Source organism: Ascaphus truei, chromosome 6 (genome assembly GCF_040206685.1).
Source record: "Ascaphus truei isolate aAscTru1 chromosome 6, aAscTru1.hap1, whole genome shotgun sequence".
Classification (NCBI taxonomy): Eukaryota; Metazoa; Chordata; class Amphibia; order Anura; family Ascaphidae; genus Ascaphus; species Ascaphus truei.
Window position 1 is genome coordinate 93,320,838 of NC_134488.1, and position 19,853 is coordinate 93,340,690.

A 19,853-nucleotide genomic window follows, 5' to 3' on the forward strand; every position below is an offset into this window, starting at 1 on the left:
GAGAGAGACCTGGGGAGGGGGGGCAGTTAGAGATACCTGGGGTGGCAGTGAGAGAGACCTGGGAGGGGGGGCAATGAGAGAGACCTGGGGAGGGGAGTGGCCGTGAGAGATATATATTGTTACGATATAAATTCTCATTCATACATTTTAATATAATAAATGTATTTCTAACACTATAGTATTGTATAAATGTAATACAATAAATAAACTCTATTATCAAAAACAAAAGTTATTAGTTTTTTTTATTAGGTATATATGCCCTTTAAAAAAATGGGGGCGGAACCCTTTCATATGTCTTAGACAGGTCTGCAACCCTGCTTTTCACCATTATCTCCTAGCATACAGTGCTTCCACTGCAGCAAGGGATTCTGTGAAATGACATGCAAATGAGCACACAGTGCCACCTTTTGTCTCAAGTCCACATTACATGGAAAACCCTTAAGCCAATGCATGCTGCTTTAAACATAGCTTTTAAACATAGCCTGGGATGATATGCAAAGCCAATAAACCCACCCACAGACAGACTGTTTTGACCTTGTGGGTCTCTTCAATGTGAGGTTGGTTGTACTGGCTTTGCAATTTGAGACATAAGTAGGTCTTCACCACACATTATTTAAGTTTTGGTGAGTGAAAAGGTGACTAAAATCCCTCCACTATATAACATATACAAATATTACTTGTGAGCACATTCACAAGTCTTAGACAGGTCTGCAACCCTGCTTTTTGCCATTATCACCTAGCATACAGTGCTTCCACTGCAGCAAATATATATATATATAAATGGGTTCCATGTGTATGTATATTCCAGGCAAAAGGTGACACATTGTGTGCTCATTTGTATGTCATTTCCCAGAATCCCTTGCTGCAATGGGAGCACTGTATCCTAGGTGATAATGGTTGAAAGGCAGGGGTGCAGACCTGTCTAAGACATGTGAATGTGCTCACAAGTGATATTCTTTATTGGCTATATGCTATACGGTGAAGGTTTTTTGTTGCCTTTTTCACCCACCATAACTTAAAATGTAATGGTATAGATACAGATATAGTTATATCCTTGGTCAACTCCTCATTTCAAAGCAACACACATATATCAAGTATTACCTTGCAGAATTCTGTCCATGGTAAAGAAAGCACATCATTAAAATAAAATAATTGTAAAATTAGCACAACACTGGGTGTTATTTTGTCAAATAAAATGATGTAGTAAAATTAACTGACAAAATGCTGCCTTTTTAAGTGAAATGAACTAGATTGTTATGCCTAGGTGTTAAATGTCACCGACACACACACACACACACACACACACACACACACACACACACACACACACACACACACACACACACACACACACACACACACACACACACACACACACACACACGTGTGTATATAGCGTCTGGGAATATGGTGCAGGTAGCTGCTGTGTGTGTGGCATATCTGGGCCACTTGATACCGGGACGAACACGGTGAATTGCCCCCTGCAAAATAATTTGCCAGTCAGCACGTTAACAAAATCGGCCAAGTTTAGGGTGGCGAAAATGTCTGGCTTTTACAATCTGCCACTATGTCACTTGATAAAAACTTTTGAGGTCAAAACGTTGTATTGGCTCAATAAATGATTTTAGATTTGCAGAAATCCGTTGTGCCCTGTGTTCCTTCTACTTTTAACAATCTGAACCAGATGTAAGAAGCCTCAATATAGCCTGCAACACATTAAAATTCAACTGTGACACAAATTTTAAAAATATTAGTGAAGTACAATGGTGAATACCTGTCTAATGTTATTGCAAATCCAGTAAATATTGCTAAATGTACAGTAAGTTGGATGCATACATTCCATGCTTAATATATTTATTTATTTCACTGGAAATATTTTTTTCACCAGCAATGCTTTAATAGCTATTTTTACCTCCTTATTTCTCAAAGTATAAATAATTGGATTTAACAAAGGGGTAAAAATGGTATAAAATACAGAAACCATTTTATCTGCTGCATATGCTACAGTGGGTCTTACATAGATAAAAACACATGATCCAAAGAATAAGGTCACCACAATAAGGTGGGAGGCACACGTTGAAAAGGTTTTCCCCATCCCTTCCCCAGATTGAGTCTTTAGTATTGTGGTAATGATTCTCATATAAGACGTAAGTAACACAATGGAGCAAATTAAAGAGATCATCCCACTGTTTGCAACAAACACTATTTCAATAATGAAGATGTCAGAGCAGGCTAATACTAACAAAGGGTGTATATCGCAGAAAAAATGATCTATATTATTGGGGCCACAAAAGGTTAGTTGGCATGTCAAAACGGTTTGGATGATAGAATGCAAAAAACTTGCTGCCCAGCAAACTGCTTCAAGCCAATAACAAACGTTTCGGTTCATGATACTAGTGTAGCGCAATGGGTTACATATTGCCACATACCGGTCATAGGCCATAACTGCAAGAAGAATGCCTTCTGTGCCTGCAAAGAAATGTAGAAAGAACAGCTGTGTAACGCAAGCACCAGAAGAAATAGTGTCACTTTTTGAAAGGAAGTCTATTAGAATTTTGGGGATAGTCACTGATGCATAGCACAGGTCTAAAAAAGACAGCCTGCCCAGGAAATAATACATGGCAGATTGAAGACGTGGTTCTACTTGGACTGTTATCATGATGAGAAGGTTTCCAGTCAATATCAGAATATACACAGCAAGCAGACAAATGAACAATGCAATCCTCAGTTTGGGGAAATTGGATAGCCCTAGGAGAGTGAATTCCACGACAGTGCTTTGATTTGCTGCCTTCATCTTCCCTGCTATATTCCTACTTCTTTCCTAGGGAATCACAGTAATAATAAAAAAAAACAGTTAATATAGTAACATAGTAGAGGCAGAACACTTCACAAGAAACAACTGTGCAGGTAGAATTTGTGTTGATTGGTGCATGCCCTTAATAGAGTGTGGCCACACTGTTCAACCAGACAAGAAACGGAAAAAGGAATAAGGACAGACCTCCAGGAGATCTTGAAATCTTTACAAGGACAAGACAAAAACATTCCCAATTCGGTGAAAAAAATCCTAACATTTCCTTTTGCTAGAGCTTGCAATCCCATTAAAATATTTCTGGTCACTCAGGGCCTTTCATCAGGTGTTGCTTTTTGTATGTGTGTGTGTTGTGTATATTTGTACTGTGTGTGAATGAGAGAATTAATTATTTAAAAGAAGACACGTTTCAATTCTGCAGAAATGTAGAAATGCCTGTATGTAATACTATTGGGAATAATCAATAGCCTCTACTTGGACTTTCTAACGGTCTTCCCCCAAAAGGATTGAGGGCCATTAATTAGCAATCCTTAATCCAATCCCGATTATTGTAGGTGAATCCCTACTTGCAAGAGAGGAAATCTGAGATTGTAATATACAAAAAAGATGAAGAGGGTGATGTAACAAGACAATTGATGTTAATTACAAACATGTTCATATTTGATCTCTTAGGGGCTTATTCAGGATCCCCCATTTATTTCAATTGGGAACTTTCAACGGAGACGATACGAATGCTTGTTTCAGCAAATATACTGTAGAATAAGCTATAGTTGGGCAATCCAATCCAAATCCGTTTCCCATATTTTACCGAATTTGCCATTCAAAATCCGTTTTGCGGTGTAAAATCTGCCGACGGATTGTTACAGTTTCAATCTGCGCAGATTAATCCAAATCCGCCATTGGATACAATCCGCTGGTGGATTTTAACAATCCATCCGCGGATTGCAATCCACTGACAGATTATTAAAATCCGTCAGCGGATTGCAGAATCCGTGGATGGATTGTTGGTGTTAAAAAAACAAATCCGCAAAAGGCAGATCCCCATGTTTGAGACGCGGAAATCCGCAGACAAAAGGAACAGGACGATTTGTGGTGAATCCAAATCCGGCCAAAAAATTTGCCCATCTCTACAATAAGCCCTTCAGCATCAATACTACCATTTTGCCCATGTGCATCAACATCAGGAACATTTTCCCTCATTTAGTGTGTGTCAATTATTCACCTTTTTCTGTCATCAAAACAAAACGGTCAGGTCTGCCCTGGGTTAATTTCCCTGGTTAAAATCTACTTCAAATTTAAAGAAAACCCCCTTGTTATGTTTCATGTTACCAGAAAGTGGTGCAGTGCATTGAAACAAAGTTTCGTATGTATTGCTATTTCACCCATTAAAGTGGAAACATTTACATACTAAAACATATTCACACCAGAGCTTGACCCCAGTGATATTGCAGTTAAATAGTTGGCCACTCGCTACCTCAGCAGTATTGTAAAGCAATTGTTTTTTTAACCTTTTTTTGTTTATGGAACCCTATAATTATATTGTGAAACTCTGCGGAACCCCAACCATCTCTAATAGTGCGGCTGAGATCAGATGCATTGTAAGGAAACCAAACCCTCTCTAATAGCGTGTCTGAGATCAGATGCATTGTAAGGAAACCAAACCCTCTCTAATAGCGCGGCTGAGATCAGATACATTGTAAGGAATCCCAACCCTCTCTAATAGCGTGTCTGAGATCAGATGCATTGTAAGGAACCCCAACCCTCTCTAATAGCCCGTTTGAGATCAGATGCATTGTAAGGAACCCCAACCCTCTCTAATAGTGTGTCTGAGATCAGATGCATTGTAAGGAACCCCAACCCTCTCTAATAGCGCGTCTGAGATCAGATGCATTGTAAGGAACCCCAACCCTCTCTAATAGCGCGTCTGAGATCAGATACATTGTAAGGAATCCCAACCCTCTCTAATAGCGCATCTGAGATCAGATGTATTGTAAATTATTCCATATTTGGTACAATTTTTAAATGACCTGAAAATTGCAGGGAACACATTAGAGATGCCCGGTTCCTAGGAACATCTGTTGAAAAAACACTGTTGTAGAGTATAGCCACTATTCAATGGGTGTGTAGGCACAAAGGAGAAAATCCTGAAGGATGTCCAAGAAACTAACAATTGCTTTAAATAAAATGTGTTCTTTGGAAATACTCCTGTTGATGCGGTGCAGCACTTTTCTCATACATTCTGGGAAATGGTAACCAGAATAACACTAAACAGCAAAAACATTACTCATAATAACATGGCAATTATTTTTAACACTGCTCCAAATTATTTTTACTTTAACATTTAGATTAATTGAAATTAGAACAGAATGATGTGTACTTTTTTATTTAGAACTAGTGTTAGTGAATATAAATGAGCAGTCTTTCTGGGGTTGACCGTGGCGGATGATTTTGGCGCACTCTCTCTTGGGCACAGACGTTTTATTCTAGTACATACCATTAACACCTGCACACCAAGTGCAGGCCATTCCTGTGTGCCCAAAAAAATGAGAAACAAATCCCTTTTGATGGTGATGACACAGACTGAGACATTTCAGGTTCATAGGCTTCTTAGAGTGTCATTTATCAAAGTCTGCCGGCTGCAAAGATTGGAGGGAAAAAACTGCACCAAATTCCTAGACTTTTTGTTGACATGGAAAACACATTTTTTGTTGTTGTAAATCTGGTGCAGCATTCTTGCCCCACTTTTGCCCCAGACATGCAGCCAGGAGACTTGGATAAATAACCCCCATATGCGGTCTGGTCAATTGAGTAACTCAGATTTTTGGTAAAGTCTTCAGTACTTACCTAGATCAATATACCAACACAATAGCGTATTCCATAGCAAAAAGGAAAAGTCTTATTCTACAGAGTAAATGTTATATGTAATCTGGGATCAAACCATGAAGCTTTGCTAAGGTGATTTAATAATGTCTCTTGCATATCTCTACAGTACAGCACACATAGAAGGTGAAACTATTGTCCACATAACTGGCATTCAAAAAGCAACCTTCTATAATGTATAAGAATGACCGTATTAACGACTGAATAAGCGACCAGAGACATTGGTGAATATCCTTACTGTAAAAATGTTGGTTAAAGACATTGGTTTTTCAGCCAATACCTGACAATGAGATCAGAAATATTGATAATAAAATTGATCAATATAAACAAAAATAATAGACAGCACTCACACAAATAGATAAATATATATAGAGCGGGGTGCCACGGTCTAGAGAGGGCCCAATCCCTCTCAAACACAATATAGTACTGAAAAAAATCCAGCACACCCTAATAATAGATTCAAAGTCAATGGTATATAACCAAATTGAAAATGTAATCAGTGCACAAATGAATCAAACAACTGACAACGCCACACTGAGTGAACAGAAAACACATAGGTAGGAACCTATGTGGGATGTGCAGGAGGATAAGGGATAAAAGGAAAATTAGAATAAGGTGGGAAAAGGAAGGGAAGGTGGGGTGAAGGGTGGAGAGGGGGAAAAACAACATAAAAGTGGGTCAAGAAGGGAAAGTTGTTTTGCCCCCTCTCCACCCTTCATCCCACCTTCCCTTCCTTTTCCCACCTTATTCTAATTTTCCTTTTATCCCTTATCCTCCTGCACATCCCACATATGTTCCTACCTATGGGTTTTCTGTTCACTCAGTGTGGCGTTGTCAGTTGTTTGATTCATTTGTGCACTGATTAAATTTTCTACTTGGTTATATACCATTGACTTTGAATCTATTATAAGGGTGTGCTGGATTTTTTGCAGTACTATAAAATTGATCAATGTTTATTTTGTTTTATTACCTTTATTTATAAATCTGTTTCACTTTCTCACTGAAGAAATTGGTGTTGTCATAATATCTACAGTATATATCACCCTCAATTCCTCCTATATACCTATCCTCCATGAAACAGACATATTATTTTAAAGCAGACACACTCACTTATAGTTTTTTTTTGTCAACTTGAGTGACTTGAGCTGCAGTCAACCAGGGTTTGAACAAAACTGCCTACAAGATAACCCTAGTTGAAAATAAAATGTGATTCACACAGTGGATCTAGACCTCACTAGTACATATAGTTATTTTATTTAAAGCCTAACTATCATATATAAAGAATGGAGCAAACTACACTTATATGCCAAAATGTTTCGTTTATTGTTATAGTTTAGTTTTGCATTGTGTTTTCACTGTATGTTCAACCAAACCTTCAGAATGTTTTTTTATAATGTTGTTTTGTGTTAGATATTTAACTAGATGGTCTGGGGTAAATATGAATAGGTTTGAGATAATGCTGCTATTTAATGTTCTTGTTTGATTTATATTGTAGCCAACATTTGATGTTGTTATGCTATGAAAACAGAAAGCTAGAGGTTCTTTTTAAAACTAGTTTACACCAGAATAAGTGACTTGAAAACTGTTAAAGCTGATTATTATAAAGCACCATTAGAGCTTGCTAAATATTACCCCCATACTTGATGTGCTAGTATTCTGGAATGCCGACAGCATTTAACACATTCTTTCTCTAAGTGTTGGTTTTTCTTTTTTTCCATTTGTACAAAATCTGTGTCTGCACCAGGAACCCCTGCAAATGTACAGCTTGTGAATGAGAATTTCTATTGCTTGCCTTAGAACACAATCCATTCAAAATACACATACAGTTGTCCATCAAGTTTTCTTTTCTAGCTGTAGTCTGTCTCTGGTATTGTGTTATTTCAACATTGAACAATTTAAAAAAACTTGTTTGTGCACCCCCCAAAACACAACCCTGTAGTAAGTACAGTATGTGTAACAAATGTAAATGTCTTAAACTCACCATTCAGTAGATGTTCTTGGCACTTAAATTCAGTAACTCAATCCTGATGGACGTAGACACAGATTCTCTGCACTAGCAAACAAAGAAGGCTGAAGATAAAATAACTGATGTTTTTAGTCATTCTTTAGCAAAGGCTGTACCCTAAGAATATCAGTGTCAATGTCTGAAGAGGTGGCAGTTGTTATAAACCTACATTCATAGTCTCTGTGTGATTAGAAGGACAGCATGGGAAATGTTCCCTTGACGGTAACTTTAAACTCTAGTCATATAATAATGCCCTTCAGATCATCTACAAACACACAGAGATAAACCTAGGGAATTACATTAGGATGAACCATAAAGGTTAGGACGTCCAAAAAGTAACAATCCAAATATTGCGTGATGGAGACAATTCTCCTGTGTTTTCACCTTTCTCTTCAAAACAAATCAAGCGAGAACCTCTGGGAGTTTTTAATTAGGCCACCTAATGTCAGGTTTCCCAAGCCATGTTTGTAAGGTTACATTTGATGTCAGTATTTCAGGGGAACACACTGATATTCTGTACTGTAGACCAGGGGAGCGCAATCTTTTTCCCCTGTGCCCCCCTGCCGGCTGTCCTGCTCTCCATGCGCCCCCCTCCCTCCGCCTTACCGTGGTCCCAGCGTCTGGGAGTCATGACGTCACATTGCCATAGGAACGCGACGTCACATGACCCCACGTCGACATTTGACGCTGCATTGCGTCTCCAGATGCCGGCTGAACCACGGTAATTAAGGTTTACAGCGGCCTTCACCGCTTCCCCGGCACTTCATTTAAGTGCCTTCGAGAAGCGCTCGGGGCCTCTGTAACCCCGTGCCCCCCACAGTTTGCGCACCGCTGCTGTAGATCATTGTAAACTAAGAGGACACTGGGAATAATCTATATATATATATTTGAAAATGTTGTATGTGCCTGTCCCTATGGGCAATCTGATTTGTCCGTCGGTCTGCCACTCAGCCTCTGGCCAATCAGATTGCTCTGTGGCCCGCCCCCTCGCATTGGCTTGCTTGCTTCTGTGGCCTCGACCGGCCCTCCTCCTCCTCGCACCGCCGCCCGGCCACTCTCTTTTACTCCCTCCTGTTCTCTGTCTCCCTGTCTCCCGCTGAGTCCCCCTGCCCCCGGGTATCACCCCCACCAGGTATTGCCCCCTGTGTAGGTCCCCCCTCCCTTTCCCCGGTGCCCCCCTGTCACCTGCCTGTTGCACGTGTGCTCTGAGCCGTCCAGCTGCCTGGCAGTGCGTGCACGCTGCGGCTGCTCCCGCTCCTCAGGCAGCAAACTGTCCTCCCGACGCCGGCTCGTGCATGCTCCGGGGCGCCATGCGCCCGGTGGACTGTGCTCCATGGTCTGCCCCCCACACCCGGTACCGCGGCTGCTCCCGCTCCTCGGGCGGCAAACTGTCCTCCCGACGCCGGGTCGCGCACGCTCCGAGTCGCCCGGCGGCCTGCACTGCATGCTCCGTGCCCCACGCCTGGGACCGACCGGTCGGAGCGCCCAGATTGGAGAGAGGCGCCTTCTGGACCGGTGGGAGCTCGGAGAATGGACGGAGGGGGCTGGTGTCCCCCGGTGGGGCGGATGGGCGTGGCTGCAGCATCCTCACTGCAGTTGTTGTTGGTGCCTGAGGACATGTCTCACAGTGTGTTTGTGTGCGTCTCACAGTGTGTGCGTGTGTGTGTGTGTTACAGTGTGTGTATGTGTGTGTGTGTTACAGTATGTGTGTGTGTCACAGTATGTGTGTGTGTCACAGTATGTGTGTGTGTGTGTGTCTGTCACTGTGTGTGTGTATCTGTCACTGTGTGTGTGTGTGTGTTTGTCTCTGTGTGTGTGTGTCACTGTGTGTGTGTGTCTCACTGTGTGTGTGTGTGTGTCTCACTGTGTGTGTGTCTCACTGTGTGTGTGTGTGTGTGTCTCACTGTGTGTGTGTTTCTCACTGTGTGTGTGTCAGGACGAGCTCACCTCAAACAAGGCGGGACCGTGGTGCTGAGGTGGGATAGGATATAACGCCACCCACAGCCATGAGGGCACGTCTTGAGAGTAGAGTGGTCTGGGAGTCCGAGTCGGTGCAGGAGAGGTACGGATGGTAGAGGGTGCTGTTAGCCAAGTCCGGGGTTAGAGAGAGAGACGTAATAATTTTACCATTTGCCGGGTTCGGTGTGCCAGAGGTGCGGAGAGTCGTATTGCCGTAAGCCAAGTTCGGGATGCAGGAGGTGCGGAGGGTCGTAGAGGAAGCCGGTTCGGTACACGAGGAAGACGTCAAAACAAGACAAGACAAGACAGGACTAGGGAGGCAGAGAGTGATGAGAACAACTGGTTCTATGCTCAGCCGACGAGTCAGTGAAACTGTACGGTATATATAGGAGAGAGGGTCCAATGGCAGCGCAGCAAGGTGGGGGTCTGTGGAAGGGCCAGGCTACGGCAGGGATAGGTCCAGCATGAGTCCCAGGGGAGGAGCCCAGTAGTAAGGCTGCATTTGATTGCAGCAATGGGTTGAGGTGCAGTGCCTTTAAGGGGTTGGTGCGCCTCCATTTGGCCTCGCCTCCGTGTAGCTGCGCTTGCGGGTGCATGACCGGGCATACCCGCAGGACCAACACTAGAAGAGGAGCATTGGCGTGCGCGCACGCGCCCACGTGGAGCTGCGATCGGCGTCCTGGAGGGAGGCTGCCTGCGTGCCGCGGGGGGACCCGGTGGAGCTGCAGGTGAGTGGGGAGCACGCCGAGGGCGGCGTGACTCCCGGCTCATTACAGTGTGTGTGTGTGTCTCACTGTGTGTGTGTGTCTCACGGTGTGTGTGTCTAACGGTGTGTGTGTCTCACTGTGTGTGTGTCTCACTGTGTGTGTGTGTCTCACTGTGTGTGTGTCTCACTGTGTGTATGTCTCACTGTGTGTGTGTCTCACTGTGTGTGTGTCTCACTGTGTGTGTGTCTCACTGTGTGTGTGTCTCACTGTTTGTGTGTATCTCACTGTTTGTGTGTGTCTCACTGTGTGCCGCGCATGGGGGGGGGAACGGAGCTGCTCGGGGGACATGCGCCCGGAGCTGTGTAGGGGGGGGGACACGGCCAGAGCTGTGTAGTGGGGGGGAATGGCCGGCGCTGTGCAGGGGGGGGAGGACTGGAGCTGCGTGGTGGGGAGGACTGGAGCTGCGCGGGGGGGGGAGGCAGAGAGGGATGGGGGGAGTGGAGAGAGGAGGGAGCAGGAGGTGTTGGTCCCGGGTAGCGCTGTGTCTCTCAGCTAGTAACTCATATAACACACTAAGGGGTCTATGCAGTAAGCAGCAAAAAAAAGCATTAGCCAGTTCTGGAACTAGCCATGTTTTTGGCGTGTTAAACTTGCTGTATACTGTAAGGGCCGAATCCCTGGCGAATGAATGTGCCACCACCATTTGATAAAATGGCTAGTAACCTTCTATTCTTGCATTCCGACAACCACCAAACCTCAAACAGAAATTAGTCAGCAGAAAACTTCACAGCGATTTTAAAAACATGGATAATGGCACAAAACCGTGCAGCAACAAACGCTGCTAACTCTGCAAACATATTTGCCAGGATCCCACAGCCAGTCACAACCATAGAACATTCAATGTTAAAGGTTCATACAGCTGCACATCCAGGAATTTAGTGTATATGATTCAGTGCAACAAATGTGACCAAGGTTGCTACATTGGGGAAACCAGCCAAAAACTACAAGGAAGAATGAATATGCACAGACACTCTATACTCCATCACGAAGAAGGAAGATACTGCTCACCTGTGGGACATCACTTCTCACAACCAGATCATTCCATAAATGATCTAAAAATCAAAATCCTCAATGGAATGTTTAAAAGCACCCAAGAACGGAAAACATTTGAACTCAGAATGATAAGACTCTTTGACACCAAAACCAAAGGACTTAATGCGGACATGGGTTTTCTCACACCCTATCAAAATTGCTTGTAATTATCCTGCTTGCCTCTATTCTTATCCACACTTTCTCTCCCCCCCCCCCAGTATCCCTCCCCCTCCCCACATTTCTTTGACACTGTCCCCTGGCTTCAAACACTTAACACCCTACCTTATCTACAGTAAATATCTGTTGTTTTTTGTTTTTTCCTCTCTCCACACTGTTTTAGCCATTGAACCATTTGTATATCAGTATTGCTTGACCTGAAGGAGAGAGGATAACTCTCGAAAGCTTGTCCTATGACATAAATTGTTAGTCCAATAAAAAAGGTATCACCGAATACTGAAGAACTAATTTATTCTGCACTATATATATATATATATATTTATATATATTTATGTATATATATGTATATATATATATATATATATATATATATATATATATATATATATATATATATGTATATATATATATATATATATATATATATATATATATATATATATATATATATATATATATATATATATATATATATATACAGTGTTCGACAAACCTATACATTTGCTCGCCCCGGGCAAGTGGATTTAACCCCCGGGCGAGTAAATATTGGCCCAAGCAGCACACGTTTGGTACTAGGTGGCGAGTAGATTTTTTTGTGTGGCGAGTAGATTTTTTGGTGATTTGTCAACCACTGTATATATATATACACACATGATGATCCAATATACAAATAAATGTCTTAGGGTTAACAAAAACATGCTTAAATAAAAATACCACTTCTCCATAACATCCACAATGAAATACAATGCTATTTCCTAAAGAAATCAAATGTAATCATCCAATCTAAAGCATCAAATGCCATCAAAAGCCTCAAATTCCACTCTAAACATTGCATTTACATTGAATACATGATGCATAATATTTAAGCTACATGTAGACGCTGCAAATCAATGGAATTAGTCAATTTATTCATGGACAGGGTATATAATACCGGACCTTTCCCCTCTCCTGACTTCCCTTTGAGAAAGTCACCCGTGGTGTGACGAAACGCGTCAGGGAGCGTCATTACGTCAGACGCATGACACTGACGTCATCACCGCGCGCTGGGACTCACTGACCCGCGCGATTGTTGCAGAGGCTTCCCAGCTTGGAACAACTCCACAGGACTCCCCCATTGATGCAGAGAAGAACTACTATCCTGGCTTTGGATTGGGACGTCACCCTGGGACTGCACAGACCATGAGGCTGCAGTTCTAAACCGGATGGTGGTGATTATATATCACAGAATGCTTTTTTATATTGTACCTTTGTAAGTGCAATTCTTATTCCCCTCCCTCCCTTCCCCTTATTAAATTTTACAATTTTACGCTATGGGTGTGCGCTCTCTCTTCCCCCTTTTCTTCTAGATTCCCTGTGGATGTGGTTTGTCCACTTTGAGAGCAGCCGGAGACCCTCTATACCAGAACTTATTGGATTCATTGGACAATTTCAGGACTGGTTTTTATACCTCCTTTTTTTCCCTATTTGTGGAGATATACATTTGTTGTATGAGTATTTATATTTGTTTTTTATTGTAAGCTTGGTTTTAGGTTTTGTTATATTATAATTGATTTATTATTCATTTTGATTTTCATATATATTTTTCATTTTTACATTTTTTTCATTTTTATTGTCATATTTCAATTTGTTTATATATACCTAATTCACAGAGTATTTACTCCTAGTGAGTCACACTACATATCTACTACCATTTGCAGAGGCGCAGCTCAGTCTTCTTTCTTTGTGTTCGTCCTAATATATATATACATATATATATATATATATATATATATATATATATATATATATATATATATATATATATAGTATACACAAAGAAGCGAATACCGCATCACTACCAATAAGTAAAGCAAGGTCTAAACCTACCTAAGTCAGAAAAATATATCTGAAATAGTTATAACAAAAATGTAAGCTGTAGGTGGTGCTAGAGGAAGAAGATAAATATGAAAACACAAAAAAAGAAAACCTCTAAAGTAGCACTCAGACAAATGTTTGCAAAGAATAAAAGGGGTACTTTAATTGAATTAGAAAAAAATAACAGACATACAAACAACTAACTGGAGAGCCTGCCTGACTAATGAATAATAAAAAAACCAATGGACAAAGAAAAACAGAAAAACATAGAATGCAACATATAATAATGGACCCAAAAAGAAATAATGCCCTTAAGAAACTAGCTTACTGTGGGAACAAAAGTTCCCACAATAAGGCAATATAGACCGGCCGGTCACCACATGTATAAGAAACTATAGAGCATCACAGGTCTACATATATATGCATGAAAAAATTCTTACAGAAAATAACATGAGTGTTATACTGATAGCAGTAAAGAATATCACTAGCAAGGTGTAAACCTATTGCAACTCAGGTAATGCTAGGGCAAAGGAGACATACAGGTATGTATATTTAGTGACCCAAATACATATATTAAAGCAGATGGGAAACAAAAACAGGGAGGGATATAATAACCCAAGATACTCAGCTCCTTGATGTAAAGATACTGCATACAAAGATCAGCACAGCACAGTCCACTGGAAAAGTCCAAAAATATAGGACTTAGTTGGTTGTCCAAAATAGGGCAGAGGCAGGCAGGATCAACAGCAGCAAAAATTAAAATTAGCCCACTAACGCGTTTCGGCAACTAAGCCTTCCTCACGAGTGGTACTAAGGCTATGTGGCAGGGGCATTTAAATAGTAAGCAGACAATTGCAAAATTCGCGCCAAAAAACACATGAAGCACATATAATCAATTTCATTACTTAATACAAGCTCCTGATTAGTGTCGGCGGTGTTCCGGCAGCTGTGTACAAAGGTGTTTTAGTGCTGGGGTAATCCCAGTATCCACTTCCTGAAGCGAGGTGTCCTATCAAACTCTCGCGAGAGTTGTGCACCAAGCTCCACACATGGGCACTTGTAGTATAGCTGTTGCGCCCGCCATCTTGGTTGTGGTCATAGGATTTTGCCATTAGTGACATCATTATCATGAGTGAACAGTCTCACGAGACTTATCCCTTACATCCCGCACATGCGCTGTGTATATTGCTCTGTTACGGCGGCCATTTTTGAAAGGGTAAGGTAGCCCTCAGAGGAGTTCTATTCCTCATTGAACAATAGCGTAGGGGCAAGTTCTCGCGCATGGGCAGCACATGTTAAGGTGCCCAGACATCTTATTCAAAGTGTCACAGCAAGATGATTTGACCAATTTAGATAGCAGTGGAAGCGTCCTTTGTATATTCATGACACCTTTAATTCACAGTGCAGCAGTCACCCATTAAGGCATTTGTATGGTGCATCTTTGGTAGGAATTTCATCCTTAAGAATATCCTCTCTGATTGGTTGGGATCCTGGTCTTTTTGTAGGTGGATACCCATACGCATGGGGGGAATGGTATAACATCTGGACAATAGGGTAACATCTCAAGAAATTACAGAGACAGCCTGCATATAGGGGATAAAGGCTGATCTATGATGACGAGAGAAAAGAAAACGAAGGTTAAAGCAATGTTTACAGAACATCCCGCAGCTTGCTCAAAACACATCAATGATACTATGATTGGGAAACAGAAAAATAAAAGTAAGTGTTAATATACCAAAATATCCACAAATATAATAAAAGGAGGACGGTAATCACGGAAAACTGTCAAGACTGCTAATAAATTAATTATAAAAAACAAATCATAACCTAATTCCTTTAAACCAAAAATCCTCCATAAAACGTATATAACACTATTACTTAAATGTTTCCATAAAGAGTCCGCAGTAGCTTCCTATGTTTAAAAAACAAAATAGAGTTTTGAAATGCAGTAAAGGCAAAAATAGTAAATGATGTAATAAACAGGTCACATTATAGGAACATAGAAAAACCCAAATAGTCATTGAGACCATTTGGGAGCATTGAACCTAGCATAACAATCCACCTGCATTCGTGTTGTAAGAGTGTTCTCTCCAAATCTCCCCCGCGTATTCCCAGGGATACACGCTCTATTGCAAATGCAGAGAGAAGCGAATTGTCTGCGTTGTGTTCCTGCAAAAAGTGTTTAGCTACCATTGTAATTTTTTTAAGGGATTCTAGGTCCCTATGGGCTGTCTTGATGTTCCTACTATGTTCCATTATCCTAAAGCGCACCTCCCTAGTTGTCATACCTACATATATCTTATTGCAGGGACATGTAAGGCAGTAGATTACTCCTTTTGATCGACAATTCAGAAATTGCTTTATTGTAAACTCCTTTGTGCCCTTGCTATCCTTAAAGGTAGATGTTGGTTTTGTAAACTTACAGGCAGGACAGCCACCACATCTAAAGAAGCCCTTCTTATCAAAAGTGGACAAAAATGTGGTAGTACTCGATATAGAGTAGTGGCTGTGAACTAATTTGTCTTTTAAGTTTGGTGATCTTCTGCTTGTAAGTTCCACTTTGGGGCCTAATTTCTGTTGAAGATCAGAATCAATCATGAGAATGGGCCAATGTTTTTGAAGGATTTCACGTACCTGATTCCATTGTTGATTGTACGTGCCTATAAATCTTATTTTATTGGAATCCTGATATTTTTGTTTTGGTTTCAAAAGAGATACCCGGCTCATACCTTTACTACGTTCGTATCCTTTCTTGATGGTAGAATGGCTATATCCTCGATTCTTAAATCTACTTTTCATTTCTATTGCTCTTGATTCATAGACACAGGGATCAGAGCAATTTCGCTTTAGGCGAATGAATTCACCAGTAGGGACTCCAGCAATTTGGTGGGATGGGTGGGAACTTGAGGCGTGCAAGATAGCGTTGGTAGCAGTCTCTTTCCTGAAAATATCTGTGCCAAGATGCCCATTACTCTCAATCTTAATACAGAGATCTAAAAAGTCAACCGAGGTAGGACTGACTTTAGATGTTAACTTGATATTGAGACTGTTGTGGTTGAGCACAGCGACAAATCGCTCAAAATCCTCCGCACTGCCCTGCCAGAGGATCAGAACATCGTCGATGTATCTCAACCACAACAGTACCCGATCAGTCATAGCCCTATTAGGCTCTGAGAATACCACCTCTCGTTCCCACCAACCTAGAAAAAGATTTGCATACGAGGGGGCACATGCCGCCCCCATTGCTACGCTATTGTTCAATGAGGAATAGAACTCCTCTGAGGGCTACCTTACCCTTTCAAAAATGGCCGCTGTAACAGAGCAATATACACAGCGCATGTGCGGGATGTAAGGGATAAGTCCCGTGACATGTTCACTCATGATAATGATGTCACTAATGGCAAAATCCTATGACCACAACCAAGATGGCGGGCGCAACAGCTATACTACAAGTGCCCATGTGTGGAGCTTGGTGCACAACTCTCGCGAGAGTTTGATAGGACACCTCGCTTCAGGAAGTGGATACTGGGATTACCCCAGCACTAAAACACCTTTGTACACAGCTGCCGGAACACCGCCGACACTAATCAGGAGCTTGTATTAAGTAATGAAATTGATTATATGTGCTTCATGTGTTTTTTGGCGCGAATTTTGCAATTGTCTGCTTACTATTTAAATGCCCCTGCCACATAGCCTTAGTACCACTCGTGAGGAAGGCTTAGTTGCCGAAACGCGTTAGTGGGCTAATTTTAATTTTTGCTGCTGTTGATCCTGCCTGCCTCTGCCCTATTTTGGACAACCAACTAAGTCCTATATTTTTGGACTTTTCCAGTGGACTGTGCTGTGCTGATCTTTGTATGCAGTATCTTTACATCAAGGAGCTGAGTATCTTGGGTTATTATATCCCTCCCTGTTTTTGTTTCCCATCTGCTTTAATATATGTATTTGGGTCACTAAATATACATACCTGTATGTCTCCTTTGCCCTAGCATTACCTGAGTTGCAATAGGTTTACACCTTGCTAGTGATATTCTTTACTGCTATCAGTATAACACTCATGTTATTTTCTGTAAGAATTTTTTCATGCATATATATGTAGACCTGTGATGCTCTATAGTTTCTTATACATGTGGTGACCGGCCGGTCTATATTGCCTTATTGTGGGAACTTTTGTTCCCACAGTAAGCTAGTTTCTTAAGGGCATTATTTCTTTTTGGGTCCATTATTATATGTTGCATTCTATGTTTTTCTGTTTTTCTTTGTCCATTGGTTTTTTTATTATTCATTAGTCAGGCAGGCTCTCCAGTTAGTTGTTTGTATGTCTGTTATTTTTTTCTAATTCAATTAAAGTACCCCTTTTATTCTTTGCAAACATTTGTCTGAGTGCTACTTTAGAGGTTTTCTTTTTTTGTGTTTTTATATATATATATATATATATATATATATATATATATATATATATATAAATATATAAATATATATATATATATATATATATAAATATATATATATATATATCAACTGTAAATATTCCTGTATATTCATTTGTGTTAACCCACTGACTTTGCATCTCCCAAGTCCTTGCTTAAAAGCTGTGTTTAAAGCAGCATGCATTGACTAAGGGTTGCTCATGTAATGTGAGCATTAGATAAAAAGTGGCACTGTGTGCTCATTTGCATGTCATATCCCAGAATCCCTTGCTGCAGTGGAAGTGCTGTTTGCTGGGTGATAATGGTGAAAGACAGGGTTGCAGACCTGTCTAAGACATGCAAATGAATATACAGGAATATTTACAGTTGCTTTATGGAGGGTTTTAGTCACTTTTTTTACCCACCATAACCTTAATAGTCGTATATATATATATATATATATATATATATATATATATATATATATATATTGTTACTTTTTTTTTTTTTTATGATGAAGCCACTGTACAAAGGAATGTGTGACGGGTGGGTATGTGGCCAGGATGGCTTAACCCCTTAATTACCTTTGCGGTTAGTACCCGATAAGGTGATTAAGGGGTTCATTGATATGTGAATGTAATTGTACTGTATTGGCTATGTATTATTTTGGCAACGGACCACAAGGATGATGCTGGCGACGGGGCCTTCTTATTGATGAGGCAGTAGAATTTTCTTTATTTTACTATGCTAGTTAATGTGTTTAATAATGGCCAAATAATCTATTATCCCTATCTGGATAATAGTTATTTGGCACATTATTGTACTGAATGTGTTGGGGTGGGGGGAGGGGGTATTGGCCTCAAGGGAATGTGGGTAGGCCTCCCTTGTGGGTAGTGGGTGAGGGTGGTTAGGCCTCACGGGGTGGGGGAGGGTATGTGGGTGATGGTGGGTTAACCCCTTAATGACTGTAGCAGTTAATAATCACTATGGTGATTAAGGAGTTAGGGGACATTACATTGGATGTTTTTATTCTTGTGTCTGTTTTGCAGAAGCGGATGGGGCATTAGCAGGATGAAGATGAGGTTGGCCTTCATCGTGGCAGCCGGACAAGGGTGAGTGCTATATGTATTTAATGTATTTATTGTTGTTTATGTATTTTAAATGGGCACATTCACTATTATCCATTTGTGGATAATAGTAATTGTGCCCATTACTATACTGTATGTTAGGGGGGTATAGGTGTTGTTGGTGTAATATATATATATATATATATATATATATATATATATATATATATATATATACTTATTGTGGGGCTGTTGTGTGTGGTTTATTTTTATTGTGGGTAGCGGTGGTGGGTGAGGGGGGTATTAGCCCCAACGGTGGTTTGTTTAGGGCTTGCGGGTGGGTAGCGGGAGGGTTTAACCCCTTCATGACCGTAGCGGTATTAACCGCTACGGTCGTGAAGGGGTTAAGTGCACCCGCAACCCACCCGCAAGCCCTAAACAACCACCAAGGGCCAAATACCCCCTTCACCCACCCCCGCTACCCACAATAAAGCTGGCACGGTGGCTTAACACCTTCATTGCCTTAGCGGTTAGCCGCTAAGGTAATGAAGTGGCCTTTAAATGCATTTTTCCTGCCTCGGATGCATGCCGGGGGGCTCCGGTGCTGGTATTAATGGTATCAGCTCAGGAGACCCCCGACATCAATACCAGCCAGGAAAAAGGCCAGAATAATTTCTAAGTGACGATCCACCACTCATCAGCAGCCTCTCACCATCAACTACCCAACTTTTTTTGCCGTGCTGGATTCGGCATAAAAACGCCATTCTAGAGTGGCGAATAGCGGCGCAAAGCTACTCGCCACTACTAGAATACAGTGTGGTGGAAAATGTGTCTATGTTTGACGAAAAGTGCCTTCTCGCCTCGCCACTGGTGGGGAAAAAAAACCGCCAACAA

At 41.3% G+C, this 19,853-nt stretch overlaps 1 protein-coding gene across 1 annotated transcript; it reads right to left on the reverse strand.

Annotated features, from left to right (window-relative positions):
• Positions 1-1,858: 1,858 nt before the first annotated feature.
• LOC142497406 (olfactory receptor 4Q3-like) lies at positions 1,859-7,805 on the reverse strand. The gene is made up of 2 exons (XM_075605160.1): positions 7,671-7,805; positions 1,859-2,821 (listed from the first exon to the last, which is right to left on the reverse strand). Exons 1-2 carry the CDS (start codon positions 7,671-7,673, stop codon positions 1,859-1,861), a joined length of 966 nt encoding a protein of 321 aa, XP_075461275.1. The 5' UTR covers positions 7,674-7,805.
• Positions 7,806-19,853: the final 12,048 nt, after the last annotated feature.